The 23,231-nt window shown below is 42.6% G+C and overlaps 1 protein-coding gene across 1 annotated transcript in view; it reads left to right on the top strand.

The window, feature by feature from the left end:
- Window positions 1-23,231, top strand: part of creb3l1 (cAMP responsive element binding protein 3-like 1) — a 40,134-nt gene that overhangs the window by 6,260 nt on the left and 10,643 nt on the right. Inside the window, exons 2-8 of the mRNA XM_086282160.1 lie at window positions 8,847-8,979; window positions 11,880-11,966; window positions 21,065-21,219; window positions 21,316-21,397; window positions 21,953-22,149; window positions 22,747-22,893; window positions 23,115-23,173. Coding sequence (XP_086138286.1) covers window positions 8,847-8,979; window positions 11,880-11,966; window positions 21,065-21,219; window positions 21,316-21,397; window positions 21,953-22,149; window positions 22,747-22,893; window positions 23,115-23,173 — 860 coding nt within the window. The remainder of the gene's footprint in view (window positions 1-8,846; window positions 8,980-11,879; window positions 11,967-21,064; window positions 21,220-21,315; window positions 21,398-21,952; window positions 22,150-22,746; window positions 22,894-23,114; window positions 23,174-23,231) is intronic.

Here is a 23,231-nt window from a genome sequence, read left to right as displayed (position 1 = left end):
GCACACCTGATATAGGGTGTTGATGTCATTAGACCACACCCCTTCTCATTACAGAGATGCACATCACCTAATATGCTTAATTGGTAGTAGGCTTTCGAGCCTATACAGCTTGGAGTAAGACAACATGCATGAAGAGGATGATGTGGACAAAATACTCTTTTGCCTAATAATTCTGCACTCCCTGTATCCCTGCAGAATGGAGCAGGTTTGATACATTTAATAGTAGTTGTATTACTTCATGATTAGCTAAAGCATGGATTAATGAAGTCTGGAAGCTTTGATTACAAGTAGTCATTATGTTTTACCTATTAATTTACTTATGATACACAAGAAATACTTTCTTGCATAGGCCATTATAAACATTATTCATCAAATCCAAGTGCCAATTTTATATGTGTGTATGTATGAATTGATTGATTTGTTTATGGCTTGAGGACCCGAAGACAATTTTCCATTGATGTGGATAATAAAGTTATTCTATTCTATTCAAACCTCGAGACTTAAAAGTCGAGCCATCACAGATGGCCACTTGAGGTTGGTACAGGATGTGACTTTCCATGGACTTCCTTTTTAAAATGTCCAAATTTAGAGCAGAAATAAACATGTTTACAGTAAAAAATAAGATTTTTCTCTCTCTTGCTGAATTCCCCCTTCAGGACAACTGAATGGAAGTGAATTTCAATATAACATCCATCTATCTATCTATCCATTCCATTCTGCCACTCATCTGGGTCTGGGTCGTGGGGGTTGCAGTCTAGGTAGAGACTCCCAGCCTTCCCTCTCCCCAGCCACCTTTTCCACCTTATCTGGGAGACACTAAGTTGTTCCCAGGAAAGCTAAGAGATATAATCCCCCCAGCGTGTTGTAGGTTTGCCCCGGGACCTCCTCCCAGTAAGACATGCCCCAACCACCTCGTCCAGGAAATGTCCATGTGAAATACCCAGACCACCTCAACTGGCTCCCTTCAATGTGGAGAAGCATCGACTTTCTCTCAATTGACCAAGTTCCTTACACTATCTCAGTCTTCATAAAAGTGTGGTCCGGCTCTCTCTGGTGGTATGTGGGAAATCTCCAATTTTTTTTAAGATGAAATAATATACCATTGTGAAGGTATGCAAAGACGACACGAGAGTTCCCGAGGCTCTTCTGGGAGCCGGAGTCAACTCCCTGAGCATGAGTTCTCTATGAAGAGTAGCCTTTCCTTATCCCCAGCGGTCACGGCCGCTACAGAGCGCTGGCGGACTAGTTTCCCTCGGCCTTAAAACTGCAAAGGCACGCTGGTGCCACCATCCCAGCCACCATCGATGAGTCGTTGAGAATCGGTGGGGGCGCGGGAGATGCCATCGGTGAGTCAGGAACTATTGCTTGGATGCCGAACCTCCTAGTAGCCAGGAGAATGCGATCCGCTTCTTCTGCAAGTGAGTGGTAATCCTTCACAGCCAGCAGCGGGGAGTTGGCGAGGCCAGCTCGCACCGGCAACTGTCGGAGGAAGACGTGTGAAGAGGAATCTGCCGTCATCCGTTCCTAGCAAGGACGGTGTGCTCTCCATAAGCTTGAGTGCGGTACCATCATCCAGGCACGAGAGAGGGATTCTCGGGCAGCTCTGCATTTGAGAGGGAGTAGCACAACAGCAGCAGCGCCTTGAGAGCGGTGTATTTCCTTTGGGTGGGGGGATCCTGGAGGAGGGTCATCACACAGCAGGTGGACAGCGGATCCAGCGAGGCCACCACATGATGATATTTCGTGTCGACGGCTGAATTATCAGCGCCGGAGAAGCGCCCGATAAGACATCGTGAACGCTTCCTGGCCATCCGGTGAAACTGCTGGGAAGACAACGTTGGAGAAACGTTAACATTTTATTTGTACTGCATAATCTGCAGATTCTGACAGAAATCTGCAACTATCCTTTCATCAGGCCATCACTTAAAGACCGGATATCCCACCTGCTGTGAATGTTTTAATGCCGTACAGTTGTTATTATTATCACTTGAACCACTCCAGTGTGAGCTCACCACCTCTATATGACTTGTGCATTTAACTTAATGAGTAGCGTGGCCCACTTGATTGACAGGTGGCTGCAGTTGTGAGCTGTAGCTTCGCTAATTTGAATCAATGAACAGGACTACAGACTGTGGTGCTGGTGAATTTGAATGCAATTATCTAGTAAATTAAAGGGCTTAAGCTTTCAAAACATTCCTTTTATAAAGTAAGTAAATCTCCTTTGTCAACATTAATAGCAGGTATCAGTCTCTGTGTCTCTTGCACCTTGCTAAACAAGTTTACTAAAGTTAGCAGAAACGTAGCGCTCCACCATTTCATCTAAATTTCATGGTGACAGCCAGTATGCTTGATGGGAGGCCTCAACACAGTAGTCCACAAACCGCTGGGGGACGTCACAGCGGCTACATCCAACTTTTATATGAAGCCTGTGATCAAATCCAAATGATTGTCAGTGACAGTTTACAAGGCTACATGACTTCATAAAGATATTTTTCTTTCAGTGTATTTTCCTTTGGCCTTTTACATGTTGTTCTGAAGATTTTTACGATACTTTCCACTGCTGTATTCCCTCCATAATGACATACAGTTTTTGGCCTCAGTGATCCAAGTCTGTGCTTTCAGTCCTCGTAAAGATATAGGAGGTGGTTCTTCTTGCCTGTGAACTCTACTACCGCTGACTAGTGGCTAGGCAGTTTAGTCCATTTTTCTTCTGCCATCTTCACCTGAACCAGCGAGGTAGCTGAATGAAAGAGAGAAGAGAGAGATGTGTTAAGACTCCACACGGTTAATTACAGGCATAGCAGAGCTGCTCTCTACATTTATAATTACCCCATACCTCTGTCTTTCCCAGTTCTCTTTGTGTGGTTTATCTCTCAGCTTTGTCCCCTCTAATGACACATCAGCCCTGAAATGAGCTATAAAACTTGTCAACTGCTTTTTAACACTGTTTTCTTCTCTAAAGTGGATCTTTTCCCAGCAGAGAGGGGAAGCGTTTCAGGTAATAACAGGTTCAGACTTCGGCTCCTCCATTCACGGATGCAGATTTTTGAGGATCGAGTATCGAACCCGAAGACACTCTGTGTTTATTAAGCTCCCCAATAATAAAAGTATTCTTCTAGTGTGGCTGCGCTACACAGGGTGTTCTCGGTACAGATGATAAAACAGTTCATTGCGATAATAAATTAATTGCAAAGAAGGCAGTTCTAGGAATGGGAAATGTTGCCGGTGCATTTGCCATTTGAATGTCAGGTAGTGCAGGTGTGATGCAGATTAGCATCGGTGCATTTAGCTCAGAGAAATTGTCAACTGAATATTGACCTTTAGTCTGAAAACGGATTGGTGGGGCACAAAAACATTGCTTTATCTGCGTGCATAAATTTACTTGTGGCCCACAAGTTAACTCTGTAGCTGCCACAACAACAGCTTGGCTTTCTCCATAGAGTCTTATTTGTGTCAGCAGCTCTTCACCTGGTGGTGTGAGGGATGATTGATTGTAAAGGAGGTTGTTGCTGCTGCTGCTGTGTTGAGATGCAGGGACTTTTGGCAGCATCTGATTATTTCAGTTATTACATTTGGCTCAGTATTGTGGTGTATACATCTACACTCTACACAAACTGGAAAAACATTTATTAACATTAAAATGAAAGAATTCTTAAGTTGTCATCGCCACACCCCTCTTGCAGCATATTCCATTGCACGTGAAATTCACCCTCCAGGTTTTTTTTACCTTTAAGGTTTACCTGGAAGGATGAAACTTAGCCGAGTCTTGAAACTGCAGATTTCCCATTGTTTTTCTAGTGAAAGGAGTCTGCACATGTCCAGCCACAAGAGGAAAAAGGCTTATCAGCCAGAATACTTGAATGTGCAGGATGCAGGGGGGGAAAAAAGTCAGCGTGGCCGCGCATACATCAACCCAATGCCAGGTGATGGATAAGCAAAAGATTAACCTCACACAGGATTGTGCTTGTATTGGGTGAGAGCTGCATCGAAGGCTCCAGGTGTGTTGGAGGTAAGCAAGTGGAAAACAAACCAACCTCCCAAAAATAGAGTCGCTCTTCCAGCTGAATGCAAAACTGAAGCCAAATGTAGACAAATATGAAGTAAAACCCAACACAGTATAGCAGAATAAAGAGAAAACCACATATTGGCTGCACTGTTGAGCTAATGCAGCTACTAGAACTAATTTTAGATGCATAATGCTTCAATTATGGACCTTTCTCTGCTTTTTCTCTGTCCCTCTCTCTACATCACTCCCATTATGACCGCAATTAGGAAACTTTTCTCGATTTGTTTTTGAATAGGGTGGTTTTAAATGTGACCTATATTCCCTAATGGAGCAGTATTATAGGGGCAGTGTCGAGGTTACTTAAACGGATATTTTGATGGCATTTAGTGCAACAGGGCTTCTCTTGTCACGATGCATATGCTATTCCTGTATGTGTGTATGAATGGGCGAGTATGCACATGTGAAAGAGGATCACTGAGTGTATGCTAGACTGATACTAAGATATGAGCTAATATCTGGTCATTTTGGATTACTGTATACATGAGTTATATTCAAAAGGGAAAATGATGAGATGACTGCACCTTCTGCATTGTATTTCACCACTGAGTTAGGTTCACACTAGAGGGTGTTTTGGACCATCCATGTCAAAAGAGCAACCGCCAGGCCCTGCTACACAGTCCTTTACCGCAGGAGGTCTGCAAGTGAAAGACTTTGCACCTCGGGAAAACTGCACAAAAGCCACAGGGAGGACGACGGGTGGCCAAGACCCCGCAGGTTCACTGCTACAGAAACCTTGACTTTACTTCTTGTTCATAGATGTTTTTGACCTGAGGCTTGGCTTATGCTGTCTTGGCTTCAACTGCACTAAGCAGCGACTGCGTTTTTATTGGAATTTGCATGACTATAAACAGAAGGAGTTTGCTGAGTTTATAATAGGCAGCACAGTCATGTAGTGGTTAGCACTGTCTCCCTGTAGCTAGAAGGTTCTGGGTTCATGTCTGCCTTTCTGGCAACCTGTCCAGGGTTTACCCAGTCGTTTGCCTTAGGATAGGGCAAACCCAGAGGTGGATAGGTAGTAAAGGAAGTGAAAGTATGGATGAATTCAAAACACAAGATTAAAAGAGAGCGACATTGAGAATGTGAATATGGAACAGAAAGCTTTTTATTTGATGGAGCCACCGTCCTGGACAAACTGCGCTGTTGTTTGCACGCTGATTTGGAACCAACTAAACTTTTCATATCATAGCGTGAGCTATATATCATTCGGGTTCTTGCGTATGTACACACTTCTTTTTTGCCTGGAGGTTCAGTGAGCCTTGAGGTTCAGGTACAAAAATTGATCTGGTTCATGGACTTCCTTTTATCTTTTTTTTTTTTACTCCAGCGGACCATGACTCACACATGCGTAGGTGGGTTTAAAAGATGCATGTGTTGATATAGGACAGAAATACATATAATTACAGTTGCCGTTGTGTGCAGGACTATTTCCTGGCTTACTGTCAAGGCCACCCGGAGCACCTCAGTGTAGCAGAGATCTTTAAAATTTTCATTTGCACCTGTACATCTGCTGCATGTCTGCTGAACCTCCAAATCCCGAACCTTCCTCCCTACTTCCAAACCTAACTGTCCCCCTGTGAAAAAAGTAACTTCCCTCATTGTTAAATCATGAATTAACAGTTATTAACCACATTTTTCTTAGAAACTTGAGTTTAATGTCACCAGTCACACTCCGTCCTGATTGCTGCCAGTCCTCTTGAGTCACGAAATCATTTAAATACAACATGTCTGATAAAGTGAAATAGGCTTGATCTAAAGAAACAGATAAGAAACAAAGTTATTGACATCTATCATTCTGAAAAGGCTTATAAAGTAATTTCTATGGCTTTGGGACTCCAGTGAACCACAGTGACAGCCATTATCCACAAATGGAGAATACCTGGATCAGTGGTGAACCTTCCCAGGAGATGACTGCTTAACAAAATGACTTCAAGAGTGCATCGACGACTCATCCAGGAGCTCACAAAAGAACCCAGAACAAGATCTAAGGAACTGCAGGTCTCACTTGCATCAGTTAAGGTCAAAGTTCATGATTCATCTTGAAAAAAATCCTGATCGTCTGAGAGACTATTCTGATGATTCAAAAGTTGGACTTTTTGAAAGGTTTGAGTCCCGTAACGTCTGCATAAAACTAACACAGCATTTCATAAAAGGAACACCATAACAACAGTTAAACATGGTGGTGGTAGTGTGATCGTCTGCAGCTGCTTTGCTGCTTCCAGATGACTTGCTGTAATTGATGCAACCACGAATTCTGCGCTTTACCAGAAAATCCTGAAGGAGGATGTCCGTTCATCAGTACATACCCCGAAGTTCAAATACACTTGGTCAAAAGAGCTTGCAAAGAAAAGCGTCTGGACTTCTTTAAGTTGCTTGAAGACGTTTCACCTCTCATCCGAGAAGCTTCTTCAGTTCTAAGGTCAAATGGTGGAGAGTCCCAGATATAAACCTAGTGGGAGTGACCCCCCACAGAGGGACAAAAGGACCCCCTGATGATCCTCTAATCGCCTGAGCCAAGGTGTGAAACTGGGTGTGGGTCCCAATCAGCCAGAGTTTCGGGTGTGTTCATTGTGAAACCTGGCCCCACCTTATCATGCAAATTCCTGAGGTCAGATGGCCCAGGATGTGAGTGGGCGTTAAGGCGTCTGGGAAGGGATCTCAAAACTGGATTATAGATGGCAGAGAGTTGGTGTCGTAAACCCCCGCCTCTGTTCAAAGATGGTCGCTCACAGTGGACATAGATGACTTCTTTCACTCCTCTTTCAAACCATCTGTCCTCTCTGTCCAAAATGTGAACATTGGCATCCTCAAAAGAGTGTCCTTTATCCTTAACCCTTGTGTGGTGTTCGTATTTTTGTTACTCAGCCAGTGTTCATGGGTCTGGTGGACCCGCTAGAGTTTTGGCTTTCCAAATTAACACTATCAAACAATTTTATGTTAAATTACTCAACAGATGTTTACTTCATCCCAATTACAAGACATATGAACAGCAAACATGGTTAATTTTTTCCCTTTACCTTTGTTAGATCACATTTATGAATTAATGTGCTTCTCGTTTTTCTTTTATATAAAATGTTATAAATAAATCAGTTATAATCAAGTGGAGTGAGTGGAAAGACACAACACATTTACACGTGAAAAAATAATTAATTGTTTAATTTTTCTTTTGAAAAAAACTGAACACGGGTCTCACAGACCCGAACACCATACAAGGGTTAAGATGCAGATGGACTGCTGAGTCTTGTCCTGTGGAGGTGGCTCTTCTGTGTTGTGCCATGTGCTTGTGAAGTGGCTGTTTGGTCTCTCCAATGTAGAGGTCTGAGCATTCCTCGCTGCACTGTCCAGCATACAGTTGTATGCTGGACAGTGCAGTGCTGTACAGTGCAACGAGGAATGCTCAGAACTGAAGAAGCTTCTCGGATGAGAGGTGAAACGTCTTCAAGCAACTTAAAGAAGTCCAGACGCTTTTCTTTGCAAGCTCCTTTGACTACGATGACCTGGATGACTGAGAACCTTCACAGACATTCAAATACACTTCCACCCCCACTTTCAAATGCAGTCATGGTTATTAAGCGAGCTCTGCAGAGTTTTTTTTTTTTAATGTTTTTTGATGGATACATTCAGCAACATTTGAATAAAGCCAATTAATAAAAGTCAGATATACTTTTGAAGAGGTTAAATCTGTTAAAAGTAAATTGCTCATGTGAGCTCTATCTGATAGTATTAATTCACAGGGGGAAAAAAATTCCCCCATAATAGACAGACACGGGAATCTAATCATAACAGGAACGCTTAGAAAGTAATGTTTACCTATCAAATTTAAAATGTGCTCTAAAACTTAGTGTTTATGTCAGCTCTGTTGGTAGCCCTCAGTCGGTTTCTTACAGTTCTTACAAGCCCTTTCCCTCCGTGCATATGATCCATTGTTAGTATTTGAAATATTGAGGTAAGCCTTGTATTTATTGTCCCAATCATGTCTTTATTGTTGCTCCTGGACTGATTTTATCTGTTGTGACACTTCTGGCAGTTCTGGGAGCCTCGCTTAAGCTAATTTCCAGGAATAAAACATGTAAATCAACTTTTGTGTTTCTTGCTAATTAAATCAAGTTATTTCTGTCACTGTGTCTGAAGAGCCTCCAAGCAGTGTGTTGATGGGTTTCCAACCAACCCATGTGTATGTGCGCATAGGCTTTGGTTCAGCTTTTCCCATGTTTTCTGAAGACCAGGGTGACTCATATCGTGTGTGTGTGTGCGTATTTATGTGTGCATAAACCAGTGAAATCAGAGCACCGTGCTGTCCCTTGCTTCCAGAACACCGTCTCTCTCTGCTCAGTGACTCATTCATCCAGACTAGAGGATTAATCTGTCAATGCTGTTTCCCATTGACTGACTCTTCGTGTCATCAACACAGCCTATGTTGTCTTGTTTCTGACACTGAGAGATAAGTCTGTCGTAGAACTGAAACTATAGGTCCATTATTTGATGAGTCGATTTGCAGAAAATGAAGTAATTTTCCAGCTATTTTCTTGTCCCAGCTTATCTAAGGTTGCCACTTTTGTCTTTTTTATATCACTGAAAGCTGGATGTTTTCAGATTTGCACTGTTGGTTGGAGAAAGAAAAGCATTTGAGCGCCATACCTTGAGCCCATCTTCCCTTGTCTTTATCCTTGTGCTTTTCATTGAACGTTGAATTGCATGAGGTTCATTGTACCAGAGTGGTTTTATAAAGTAACGTCAGCTAAATACTCCTTTGTCTGTGTCTGTTTCTGTATATGTTTTCCAGCCTTTCTCGGGTGACCAGATGGACGACTTCAGCAGTGAATTATTTAACAGTTTCTTCGACGACCATGTATTAGAGCGACCCCTACTGGCAGAAAGACCTTCATTTTTACACATTGACATGGACAGCAGCCCAGGTGAGCTCCTCTTGTTTTATTATGAGAGATAATCCAAATCCACCTGTCACACCCACCCACACACAGCTCCTTATGGCTGGGCTTTTTTTGCTCCGTATCATCCCTTTTAGTTGTTTAGTTCTCACTTGTTTTCCGTAATCACCAGTAATTCCAGGAGCACTGATTGATCCTTGGATCGAATACACATGGGTACAGCACCAGGTTGGACTTACGTATGCTGGTATGATGACAATAGCTATTGAACTGTAAGCTAAGGCCAGTTGCTGCAATTCATTTGCTGTGTGTTTCCATTCTTTGTACTCTTCTTTGGCGCAGTAATAACAGATGTCTGGAGCCGCGACTCAAGAGAGCACCGCAGTTCTTTTTTTGTTGGTCTTTGTTCATTGAGGGCAGCCCAGAACTGTACATTTACCTCTTTTTCACCAATGAAGCACCAATCCTGGTGCCTACTCTAGAACCAGTTTCATGCATTTTCACCAAATGACTGGCGCCAGGGCCAGAATTGCTGGGCACAAGTTAGAAAGTTGGAACCAGTCACATCTGTGGTTATGGGAAAAGCCACTGTAAGAAGTTCACCATTCAAACCTGTCTAAAGGTCAGAACTAGCTCAACTGTGGCAACCATATCATTGCTTTAGCCAACCTTTGGGGAGAAAAGTCCCCAGTCTCATTACTTGGGTTGAATCAAAAGCCTTCTCTGACATCAGCGCTGGCTCCTTCTGTGCCCAAGAGTTCAAATTTCATGATATGAGAGCCAGCTTTTGTTGCCAAAGTCTGACTTCCAGAACTCCTGCCTGTGGAACGGAACAGATTAAACTCACTTGTTACTGGATCTTGTTTATCAGCTCAAAGTTATTGCAAAATAGGCGCTCACAGCCTGTGGAAGCTGTCATCAGCTCATCACTTGAGACAAATGAGTGTCACTGTTAGTCGTTGCCATAGTCACAAAGTCATTAGAATGATTAGAAGAAAGGACAAAAAGCAGGATGTTATGTTATTATCATGTCTCAAGAACGCCTGAGTCACTTTTACATTAAAGTCTTAACAGCACTCTCACTATGTATGGACATATGTATATGTACTACATGTGGATATGTACATAGCATCATGAATGTATACATTTATCCAGAAAATAGTACTTTTAGTACTCTGGAAAAGTTTATTCTAATGAGTTTGGTAGTCACTATTTGGCATGACCACCTTTATTCTGAACTCTTTTAGTCAGCTTTCCTTTAATTTCTTTAAGTAGTCTTCAGGAATAGTTCTCAAGGCTTGTTGAAGGACATTCAAACCTCTTCTTTGAACGTTGGCTGCCTTTTCCCTCTGTCCTCTGTCAAGATGTTCCCACACAGTTTCAGTAATGTTGAGGCCTGAGCTCTGGGGAGGTCAATCCATGACTGGTACTGTATGCTTTTACTGCATTGATAGTGTGTTTTGCATCATTGTCATACTGAACAATGAAGCTGTTCCTGATTAGTTGCTTTTCAGATGGTATTGCATTGTGAATCACAATCTGATGGTGCATTTCTGTGGTCATAATTGCATCAGTTTCGGCAGGAACTCCAGCACCACTGGTTGAAATTCAGCCCCAAACCATGATAGGGCCTCCACCGTGTTTTACAGATGACTGTAGACACTCACTGTTGTACCTCTCTCATAACCTCTTCTACATATCCTGACAATGATTCTAACCACATTTGAATTCATCACTCCATCAGACCTGTTGCCACTGATTTTCAGTCCAGTTCTTGTGTAATTTGGCATATGTCAGCCTTTTCTCCTCATTTCTCTTTCTTAAGAATGACTTCCTTGTTATCCTTCCACTGAGACAATTTGTAATGAGCCTTCGCTGAACAATAGCTGATCACCTAAAAGTTCAGTATCATCTCTCAGGTCCTGTGTCAGGTCTTTGCTGGATTTTTCCTGTTTCCTACGGACATGAGTTGCAGATACTGTTCATCCAAAGTGATTTTTTTTAGGTCTGCTTCTTCTTCTTTTGTTCTCAATTATTTCCTCAAGATTTTAAGGATACACTCAACTTCATGTTGAGATATGGCAAATTTTCAGCTAATACCTCTTTGGGAATCAGCTTGTTGGTGCAACAATACTTTTTTAATCCTGTGTTATTGTTGACATTCTTCATAGATTTAACTATGAAGAAATGGGAACAAATGATGTGTTTTTGTGACAGTCTCCTAGCAACAAAGTGCCTAAAGATACAATTTAAAATGGGTTCTTTGCTACATTTTTTTTTATTTGTAGGATCAACACTGGTTCATCCTTTGAGTTGTTACATGGCTTAATAAACAAAACATTCCTGTGACAATAGTCATGACTGGACTGATAATAGGTCAAAAGGGAGCCAAAGGGAAATTGTTGAAAGACCTTGGAGAACTATCGCTCCTTGGAAGCAAACTATAAAGAAATGATAGGTAGTTCGAGACTTATGCACAGCACTGGGAGTAATTGTGAGAGTCTTAAATCTTGGACATCATGAAGTTCCCAGCAGATTTTTCTGTCTAATTAAAGAAAATCATGAATATTGAGGGGCAGCATTCATGAGGAACCCGTGCTCTCATGATCATCATCGATTAAGGCCTTAATGACAAGATATGTCTTAATAGCTATCACTGATGCAGCCAAGAGACCGGAAGAGCACTGCAGTGACACCGCTCATTCATGAGGTGTCGGGCACTGAACTGGCTTTGTGGCTTCCTTCTGTAATCGTGCTGTCATGTTATAACTCTGTATTTACATGACAGAGAGTGTGACTGAAATCTTTTTAAAAATTGGAACTGAAAACAATTGACTCAGAAGATGAGAAAGCTCTCAAATATGCACACACAGAGCTTGCACTGCTACATTTTCCATCCTTGTGAGACGGCCTTGTTAATCTCACAGATATTCAAGCAGAGCACAGCTACTCCTTGAGTGAAGACTCAGCCCCCCAGAGCCCAGCCCTGTCAGTCAAAATGGACCAAGACTCTGGTAAGTTTGATCTTTTCATTATTTCTTAGCCTTGGCTTCTTTTTAAACCGCTCAGAGCCAAGCAAAGCTCTCCTGCTGATGTTTAGTCTGGCTCTTTATCACGCTGGCTGTCCCCTGGTTATCTGGTTGGCTCAGGTTTCTGCCTGATATAACACGTAGCAGGCAGCCTGACCCTCTCTGCTGCCTGTCAACTGTCGTGCACTTCGATTGGCTCAATCCTGTCATATATAATCAATGGCTTAACGATCCACTTGCACTTTGTGTGCAAGTTGAGGAGAAATGTTGCATATTCTGAGTCCTGCTTTCTTCACCTTCCTCTGTCTATTCCTGACTCATCTTCCTCATTATCCCTACCCTCCCTGTCTGCGTCTCTACCTGTCTCGCTCTCGCGCCGTCTGTCTGGGTGCTGTCTGTTCTCCGTTTGTCCCGGGGATCCTGCTGTATGAACCCAGTATGAGCAGCTTTCCTCCAGCTAAGCCCTGCCCACCTAACACACACAGACACACACACACACACACACACACAGACACACGCACACACACACAGACGCACACAACACTATGACAAGCGTATGGTTTTAAATCTGCAGCTTTAGCCGGAGCCAGCGGAAACTCTCTCTCTCTCTCTTCTGTCAGGTTATCTCTCTCGTTCTCTCTCCTTTTCTCTGTCTCTCTGATGCCTGTTTATCTTCTTTTGCTTCTCTGTCTCCTGTAATCCAATAAAATCCACTTCATTCGTATAAATATCAAATTATCTGCACTGCCAAAATGCCACAATTTCTTGAAAAAAAAAAGCACAATCCTTGATGGACAGATAATACTTTGCTCCTGAGAGAGAGAAAGAGAGAGGGACAACGGATGAAGTCATATCAGGCTGAATAAATCAGTTTACAGTGACAGTCACTCCGGTCGGTCCAAACTTCAAACAAAATATGAATATCTGCACAGTGATTCAAACCCAAACAGGAAAATGGAAAAGAAATACAGCATTAAATATTTGATATTGCACAATTAAAAAAATTGCTTAGTTGTGATTTCATGGTACTTTGTGGATATTCTTTTCTTTATTTCTTCACTGTGCAGTTGGAGCACTATCAGTTCACATATGGTGCACACACACACACATTGACAAACCCACGTTGTATGCATTTGTTATTGGACATGTGCATGCATGCATTTTACAACCCGCATCTGCTGCATGGTGCCTTAATATTTCACTCTAGAGGCAGCGTTCGAAAGTTTTAAAGGGAAATGGTACAATATCGCTTAACCAACTGTGCCCTAACATGCCTTTTCCGCTTGTACACTGGCACAAAAATAAGATGTTAATGTTGCTTTGCTTTTCTTTTAGGACGACAACATCTTGTCTTCTTCTCTGCTTTTGCATGAATGTTAAAAAGTTCTCCAAAGCGTCTCTGGCAAGCAAATGGCAAACCCAGCAATGTGTTATAAATAATCATAAAACGGATTTAGTCCCTGTTTTCCAGCATTTCCTTTTAACCTTAACGTGGTTATACTGGAGAGGATGACCAAAAGGGGTTTTACTGTGTGCAGCGGCGGTGAAAGAAAACTGTCTTGCATGCAGCTGGTTGTACATGTTGTCTCAGCGGTTTAAGAAGCTTTTAAGAAGTTTTTTTTTAGCATTAGCTACTATATTAGGCTCTGTTTTATGCACAGTGCTGTGCCTGTTGAATAAAGAGCTGCATGTCAGATTAGGCCACTTGTTGAATGCTCAATTTTCACTTCTAGATTTGACACTTTTCACAATGACAGATAAGTTGTGGCACTCCTGGACTATTAGCTGTCATATTGGCATGTAGCAGTGTTTTGACAAGACTGCTGCATCTGAGAAGTTCTGCGGTATCGCTGCATGAATGACTTTTCAGGGTTGGACTTCTGCGCACAGTTCCATTGCTGTGTGTTATTGCTTATGCAGTTTGGAGAAGGGGACTTTGATAATAATAATAAAAAAAATGCACATGTGGTCACAGCACATGTCTTGTGAGATTCCAGGCCATTTAGCGTGCATGCTAAAATGTTTCTGAGACGGCAAGTCTTGGTCATAAATCCTAGTATCTCAGTTCCCAGAATCAAACTCTAATCCTTGCAGCCTTGCCAAAGATGCGCACATCCTTGCAGGCCTTTCCAGCTTCAAACGAGAGCACGGCAGTAGAGCAGCTGCTTGTTTGTCACGATGAGTCAGGTTAATTAAGCACCAAGAGGTGTTAGACGTTTTTGACCTTTCAGAAAGCACGTCAGTTCTGAATGAAGGGATTTGTGGATCTTAGTGTGCTTTGTTGGACAAGAAGGTCCTGTCCAATTAGAATTACAATGATGGGTAAAACAGTGGATGCAAGGATCATGTAGCACTCACAGACAAGATCAGACTTATTTGACACCCACTGCTGGGCTGTTTATACGAGAAGCGTCCTGATAAACACCCAGAAAAAGTTGCCCCTATTGCCCCAGCAAGTATCACCCATGTTGCATTGCTTGAATTGCACAGTGGTTGATAAAAGTGAGATCAGATATTAGCCTGATGAACTGCATCCAGGCCACTTTTGTCTTAAAGTACCCATCACATACAGTGAACACAGCACACAATAGATGGAAGGTCATTACGGTTTATATGGAAATCAAGAAATCAGTTAGTGCTTACTTAGCCTCAGTCTACAACAGCAACGTATCACTGTAACAATAAAAGATTATGATGTCCTCCTATTTGGGCGGTTCCCAACAAATCAAGTCAGTTCAATCCTATTTTATTTATATAGCACCAAATTGCAACAGCAGTCACCTCAAACTCATTTTACATCACGGCCCACTTTGATTTTAGGTGAGGCACACTGGGGAAACTGCCCTCTCTATTAGTGTAAAGAAGTTTAACTTCAATTTAATCTCCCAGTTATCTCAATGTAAGAAACAGAAGTGCGATTTCACCAGCACATTTTTAGTTTTTGTGATAAAGAAATGTTGCTGTAGTAAACAAAAGAAATCTGTCAGCACGACTGTTTGGGCTTAAACTGTAAGAAATAAATGTGTAAAATTACAGCCAAAGTTTTGGCAGCTGACTGCCCAGACTGTTAATTCACAAAAATGTCCTGTTTTATTTATTTATTTATTGCACTGTGAACACAGTGTAAAAATTCAAAATTTATGTAGCCCACGGTGAAAAAAAATCATTTTTTCTGTCATTTAATTGTTTATCTGAATGGCTGTGGTGGACAGAGAGGCAGAGATTAATAATAACTAATGATTAACTTATAAACACAGAGAGAGTTAAAAGAGGTGAGTGAAGAAGAACCACTCAATGCATCATGGGAAGTCTCCAGTAACTTAGGGCTATTGGAACATCAATAAGGGAGGATTCAGGGTCACCTGATCCAGCCCTAACTACAAGCTTTGTCAAAAAGGAAAGTTTTAAGCCTAATCTTAAAAGTAGAGACGGTGTCTGTCTCCTGAATCTAAACTGGGAGTTGGTTCCATAGAAGAGGGGCCTGAAAGTTGAAGGCTCTGCTGCTTAAAATCAGTAGTGATCAAATGTGGTTTGGTGGTTTCTGGAGGTCTTCAAGGGTCACTTGGCTGCCTTGCTTTGTTGTTACTGCAGGACTCACACTGCTTCCAGCAGAACACAACAGCGTACAGATTGTCTGTGGTCATTTTAAACTTTCTTTCTTCCTCTCAGCGTGTGGTCTTTGTTGTTGTTGTTGTGCCTCTTATTCGGTTAAAGAGAAGCTGCGTGTTTTACTGCAGCTCCTTTTTGCGCTGATCCATTGAATGTTTTAATGCTACTGCTGCCCCGCTGAGATCAAACACAGCAACCACCTCGCCTCCATTAACCCCCCGTGGTGACTGCCAGGAGCCATTTGGTCATTAACGCCGGATTTCTTACCTGAGCTTACAGCAATTTACCCACACAGGAAGACCTTTAAAGCTTTCTTTCTTTTTTTTAATTAACAACATTCAACGAAATTCCAAAACGTGGAGAGTGAAACAATTGGTTTTACTTGTCCTAAACCTTACATTTACATTTAGACAAGTGTGTCACTGTGATGTCAGTGGAAATATCACAGTGGCCTCTCCGTGTTCAGGACCATTTTCTTATGCATTGGCTAACAGCTAAGAGCTTCTGGTATTCATTAAAAAAAACAGTGTTAGAGGACTTAACGAGGGCAGGAGGCTTAACGAGACTCAGGCGAGCAGCAGGACTGGCCTCATTAAGGAGAGGACTCTTTCTGATAGGCAGGATGTGTGGCATAGGTAAATGTCGGATCCACCCCCAAAACTGGATTCCTGTCTTCCTCCTGATGCCTTTTGTGCGCTCATTGATTTCCTAAAACATTTCAGGCTCACGTTGCTAATCAGCAACATTAGCGGCGAATGATATTTTTCACAGGTAGCTGAGCCGTAATGAGTGTGAGATCATGCAGGAGTCGGGGCAGCATGGAAAAAAATACTGAAGTGGGACTAATGAGCTGTTTGGGGTGGGGTCCTCGCACTGCCAGTGGAGGTTTTTATCCAGCTACATTATCATTATCATCACTTCTATGGCAGTTACGCTTGCTAAAGAGACGTCTATTACAGTGATGCCGTGGCGTGGAAAAATGCGATTAACTGATTAGGCATTTGCTTTTTGCTTCACTGCAGTCAGATAAAAACCAAAAAATGTTAGGATTTCCTGCTTTTAACTGTTTTTTTCTGACTTTTGAGGAGTTGGGGGCCTGTTGATGGGACAAAACAAGATATTTTGAGATGTCACCTCAACCTTCAGGAAGTAATAACAGGGATGTTTTTCATCAATTCGCAGACCTAAGGACCTTTTTTGTGTAGAATAATTGAATAAATTAGGAATAAAAGCGCAGCGATTGTTAGCTGCAGCCTTGGACTTAAGCTCTTCCAGCTCAAGGGGGAAGTGCTGCGGTTGGACTTATTAAGCCCAATTTTCTACGCTCATGTACTACCTACTGATGTACAAACTCAGATAATGCACAGTCCATTGATGGCAATAATTCGTCCCTCTATTGCCTGCATCGCTTTGAACATTCAGTCAAGTATAGGCTAAAAGGCAGATTTTTATAGGGTTGAGAGACCCTTGTGATTTCAGAAGCAAATGGCTATCCATGTTTGTGCCCACTGTGATTGAACTATTGGGTTCAAATAATCAGCAGCAAGTAGATTTAGATATATTGTAGCTCATAATGCTTCTTATCATTGTTTTTCACTGCCCTGAGGTGTTTATTCCTCACATGGCTGCTGACTTTGGGCGTTACCCACACGCCCAAAGTCAGCAGCCATGTGATTTATTCTCTCTCTGCTGTAGTGATGGACAGGATACAGACACAAAAGCACGCAAGCAGCTGTCTGATTGGGAATACACCTCCGTCCCCCCTCTTTGCTCTCACCAATCACGCACACACTCACGGCTTGTAAACTTCAGTCCGTTTTTTACCAGCACAATGTTGCTAGGAAACCAGGATGTGATTAACGTGACGTTCACACACACAGACGCACGCACGAAAAAGCAAAAGCCCTCTTTCAATGCACCAGGGGAGCCTTTAGGATGCGTGTTTGATGCGACAAACATCAAAGTCACTGGCGTGGCGTTCGTGTGTCAGTGCTGACATAATGAAACATCCTCACTCCTCCCTGTCTGCCCGCAGTTAACGCTTTAAAAGTTGTGTCGTGGTTTCGCTTTTAACGTTGTAGGAAGAAAACTTTTAATGCGTGACTTTTGCCTAATTATGCCCCGTGGAGCAGCTCACCTTTAAAGGGCCTTAATTCAAAGCATGTGCAGCTGACCCTTTAATTCTGGTTAGACATACTCGTATGTCCCAGGGTTATAAGCGCTGTTCAAATAAACAGGACAGTTGTATTGAAAATTTCCATTTGAAAGCTCGCGGAGCCTTTTAGACTTTAACTTTTAGACCTTCACTCACTCTTAGGAGTAGATTCAGAAATAGGTACATTAGAGGGACAGTTCAGGTTTGAGCAGTTTGGAGACAAAGTTAAAGAGGCACAAGATGGTGCGGGCAGGTGCAGAGGTGAAGATAAAGGAAGAAGCCACAACTAGGACCTGTCTTCTAAGGCTAAGAAATACTTCCTAAGCACTGATCAGCCTCCTGAGAACTAGGGAGGCCAGGAGGTTGCTGTCACCAATGCATCCATTCTGAGACATTAGGTGAAATAAAAGGCGACAAAACTTATCTTTCTTTCTTTCTTTCTTTCTTTCTTTCTTTCTTTCTTTCTTTCTTTCTTTCTTTCTTTCTTTCTTTCTCTCCTTCATAAGCTGAGGTGTGGCATTTGGCATGTGTAGTTGGCATTCTTCCAGTGACTGTGTGGGTTCTCTCCAGGTACTCAGCTTCCTCCCACAGTTCAAAGACATGCACTTAGTGGGGTTAGGTTAACTGGTGATTCTAAATTGCCCATAGGTGTTAATGTGAGTGCGAATGGTTGTTTGTCTCTCTGTGTTAGCATCAGATCGGCCATCTGTTGGTGCGTGTACCTCGCCTCTCACCCTGTGTTAGCTGCCAACTTGCCATACAATTGTGAATGAGAGAAACAGAAGACAGTGGATTGATTGAGTGGCTCCATTTTTTTTTTTCAATCTAAACATTCAATTGACGATTGGATTTCTCTTTCATCAACCACAGTGTCACATGACTTATAAATTATTGCACACCACTTTCAAGGACAGTTTCTTTTAACCAGTGCCTCAACTTGGCTTGACTCGGGTTTTGTTTGGTTTTCCGTTATATTTAAGTACCACCTCAATGTTTTCCATTTAAACGTTTGCCCACACACACACACACACACACACACACACACACACACACACACACACACACACACACACACACACACACACACACACACACACACTTCTGAGATGAATCTGGCACAATTGCCTCTAATGCAGAGTAAACTGAACTCCATGTGCAAAATTGGTGGAACGCTACTTTAAAGCCACCTATTTGGAAAGGTCAGAGTTGAGTTGCAAGAAATAGACCACCGAGTAATGTATCTATGGATTAGATGACGCTGTTGATTGCAGCATCTGGATTCTGACTCGCAAACAGGAATCTTGTTAGTTGGATAGAGCAGCTTGGAAAATCTGGAACCAACCAAATCTGTAACCAAACAAAACAGCTGTTTGAGGTTTTGTTCTGTGCAGTTATCCAGCTAACTTGGTCATTTTGTTTTGTGAGACAGGCTTCAGGAGACACGACACTTTCTTGTGGATTTTCCTCCGACCCTCTTTCAGGGACAAAATATCTCCAGAGGGCTACTGTGCTGTGTGGGAGTTAGCAGAACTTGTGCTTAGAAAAGGCTTTAAAAAAATAAAAGTCAACGTCTATTTTAGATCGTCTTGCTTCAGGTACCGGTAAGAATGTGAAATCTGGTCCCGGGGGTGCAAACGTGAGGAACAGGTCGATGAGGTTACAGCTGTTTATCTATTTATCCTTTCCACTCGTCGTTCTTCTCTTCCCAGGATCCTTCTGACTCAGCACCCCTCATGAGTCATGGCAGTATCTAACAAAGCTTCCAGTGAATTTTTTCTTGTCGTCTGAAGACAGTCTTGTCAAGCCCCTTTTCTTAAGATCACTCAAAATCTTCAATGTTTAGTTAAAACAGTCTCAGAGGTTTGAATGCTGCTTTCATGCCACTGTTTAAGAAGTTTTAGACAAAAGAAACAGTCCAGCAAAGATATGAGGCTTGTCAGAGTGGAAAGAAAGAAGTTCCTCATTAGCTGTCATCAGTCACTAACAAGCAGCACGATGTTAGTCAGGCCTTGTCAGCTTTGTCTTGCCTCAGGTCATTTCAGGAGGTTGGATGCACTGGCATCTCTGCAGACACACTAAAACTTCCTAAAAATACTTTCTGGATTTCAAAGCAGACTAAACAACAATTTACCTGTGCTCCTCTAGAAATATACCCACATCGTGTTTAGGTGAACCCTCCTTTGAAATTGCACTCTCGCCTCATTGCCGGGTCACTCGATTATGCATATTTTCAGTGTTTAAAGGCGGCGACTGTTTCTCTTCCCAGGAAGCATAATGAGGGCGAGTTGCTGGTTCAGCCCATCTTTTATTTCAGGGTATATACACCAGCTGGAGGGAAATTATGCACCGCAGTTGCCAGAACGACATTGTCCAGCCTTGTCAGGAAGAGCTCAGATATTTTGAGCTCCTTCAAAGTGTGATTTGGAAGCTGTCAATTACTTCCCGTTGGAAGACCTACAGCAAAGCCTCCCTGAAGAGAAATAAGGTCAACTTTGCTCAAGTTTCTCAGTTAACTAGAACCTTCTTTTCTAAAGAATAGGAACACTTTTCTTGAATTCTTGAGACTTTTTGTTGTTGCTGGTGGTTTTTCATTATTGCCACTGGTATTTCATTTGATAGTTGAAAGAAGGAGTTAGCGATTGAACCTTAAGTTGGGATTGTCTGTTCCAATACACAATAACACTGTGGCCTTTAATTGTGAATGCAAAAGTCAGGGCCATATAGTCGGGGTACAATCGTGGTTGTATGTATATGGTTGTATTGGAGTCATGGGGGTTAGGGTTAGGGTTTGCCAGGGTTTGTGTAGATGGGACGGTGTTCCCATGTTGCACTGCTATGACATCAAAACAATGTGATTGCCCGTTCCCCCCCTTCCCCTTGTGACACATGGAAAACATCTGCAGGTATTTCTGCAGTTTTTTGCTCTGCTTTAGCTTTTTCTTTGTGTTTTTGTTGTTCTCACACATCAAACCATTTGGTTCAGATTAAATACTTCAGCATAAGAAAGCTGAGGATGACTTTAGGGGAGCATGATCGTGTGGTGGTTAGCATCGTTCTTTCACAGGAAGACGGCCTTTCTGTGTGAAATATTCTCTCCAGGTACTCTGGCTTCCTCCCACAGTCCAAAGAGATGCCTTGGGTTTAGGTTAGTTGGTGATTCAGTATTGGCCGTAGGTGTTAATGGTTGCCTGTCACTATGTGTTCGCCTGCGACAGATTGGCAGTCTGTCCCGGGTGTATTCTACCTCTCACCATGTGATAAATGGGATAGACTCCAGCCCCTTGTGACCATGCCTGTGTCTGTGGTGTCTTTTCTGTAGAGTTTGAGTGGAGCTTCAGCCAGGACCTGTCAGCTATCTTGGTGAAGCAGGAGGAGCCTGATGTTGGCCAAAGGTTAGATCCTCAGCCTTTGGAAGCCCCGCCTCTCATATTAAGCCCTGCCCCTCCACACAGAGGCTCACCATGGAAACACACGGTTAGCATCCATCTGTCCTTTGCCTCAGTGATGAAACATTTAAAAAAATAAAATGAGTGGTGTTTTTGATGTCAGGTACGTTTGTTGTTTCTACAGGAGTGCAGTCAAGAGGATATGAAGCTCATTGCTATAAAAGATGAACCCAGAGAGATTGGACAGTACCTCAGCCTGCCCAGCGGTAACAGACACACTCACAGTGCTATAGTGGTTTGTCTGACTCAGATTATTTTAATGTTAGAAGTGGCTTCCTAGTGTAGTGGTTAAGACATTTACCTAACATCCCTGGTTTGAAACCAGAAGGAGACACAAATCCCTGGGAGGGCTGAGTCAGGAAGGTCATCTGGTCTAAAAAATCTGTGCCAAATCAAATATGTGGATCCACCCATTGTGGTGACCCCTTGTGAAGGAAGTGAGCAGCTGAATGAGTTAGTTAGTGCACATTTTCACCTAAAGTATTACAAAATAAATTACCTCAAACATCTGTTGGAACAAAAGCCTTCACTTTAAATATGATGAGGGCTTAACCACCCCAGCGTTAGAGGCACTACTACCTTGCAGACCATAATCAGGGCAAAAATACTCGCCGAGCTGTCTCTGCATATGCCACAATAATCACAGCAGTATAATATTTGGGGTCTGGGAGAATGGACTTACATTAGCTATGAATATCTTCAGTGGTCATTTGTTTAAAGTAGAAGCACTGATTCCTTTCACGTGCTGCGCTCCTTTTTAGATGATGCTCTCCAGCTGCCGCCCACCCCTCCCAGCAGTAACCACGGCGACAGTGATGGCTCACTGCCCCCCTCCTCCCCACACCTCCCTCTGCCGCCGTCTTCCCCTCAACCACAACAGAGGCCAGGAGGTCGCGCCTCGTCCTCATCCTCATCTTCTTCGGCCATCTCCTCTTCGCCCCTCCTCACCGCGCCGCATGTGAGTTAAAGAGCCCCTACCCTCTGTGCCCTCTGTTGTTTTTTTCCCTCTCCTCTCAGTGGTTTGGTGTTTGCTATAAGAAATGTTCAAATGACTGTGTCCTTATATAGCGCTGTGAGTTTCATAGGCTGCCCTTCTGTTGTGAAAGCAGACACTGTAGAGTTGGGATTTTTGATCTGTAAATCAGCTTAATTTGGGGTTAAATACATCCCATAATTTGCTGAAAGAACAGAAAGTCAGAAAATCCGTCCGTCTGGACGTTGTTTGTCTGATTCAGCAGCTTTTCTTAGAATAAATGAATCACATTTGCACTGAGGCCATCGTGACCCAATCTTGTTTACTCACAATTGTTCAGTGTCAGCAACATTTTTCTTTTTTCTTTTTTTCATTTTTATTAATGAAACACGTGAACAGCTAAACCATCGCACAAACTCCAACAGTGTTGTTCTCGGGTGTAATGCAATGTAAGAGAGATGTGAGATTTTGGTGTGCTCGCTGTCAACATGCAAATTAAAAGCAGACCGACATAAATAAGAGACTGAATTATGAGAGCTTATTAGCATTATGCGCTGATGAAGTGCTTGTTTCACTGTGCAGAAACTGCAGGGTTCGGGACCCCTCATGCTGACAGAAGAAGAGAAGAGGACCCTGGTTGCGGAGGGTTACCCGGTACCTAACAAACTTCCTCTCACGAAGAGTGAAGAGAAGGCACTGAAGAGAGTCAGACGAAAGATCAAAAATAAGGTAAGCAGGCACTGCACCTTTTTGTCTTCTGTTAGTGTGCACGGCTGAACTGAACATTTAATTAACCAAAAAAACAAAAACGTGAGCTATTCCCAGAATCTTGGACTGCCTTGTGTTACTATTTCAAACAGAAATAGTAACACATTTACCAAAAATTTTGCTCCAATTAGAAATGTGGTTTTGTGGTGGAGCAATGATTGGTTTTGTGCCCGTTTCTCCAGATCTCAGCTCAGGAGAGTCGGAGGAAGAAGAAAGAGTATGTGGAATGTCTGGAGAAAAAGTAAGGCTGGAAAAAATGTTATCTTTCCGCTCCATGCACATTTCTTTTGGTTTACATT

Source organism: Aulonocara sp. 'chitande type north' Nkhata Bay, linkage group LG23 (assembly GCF_057382095.1).
Source record: "Aulonocara sp. 'chitande type north' Nkhata Bay isolate Kocher_YH1m ecotype deep benthic linkage group LG23, A_spYH_male_GT1.1, whole genome shotgun sequence".
NCBI lineage: Eukaryota > Metazoa > Chordata > Actinopteri > Cichliformes > Cichlidae > Aulonocara > Aulonocara sp. 'chitande type north' Nkhata Bay.
Note: the sequence above shows the minus strand (reverse complement) of the source record. Positions and strands in the feature narration are given on the sequence as shown.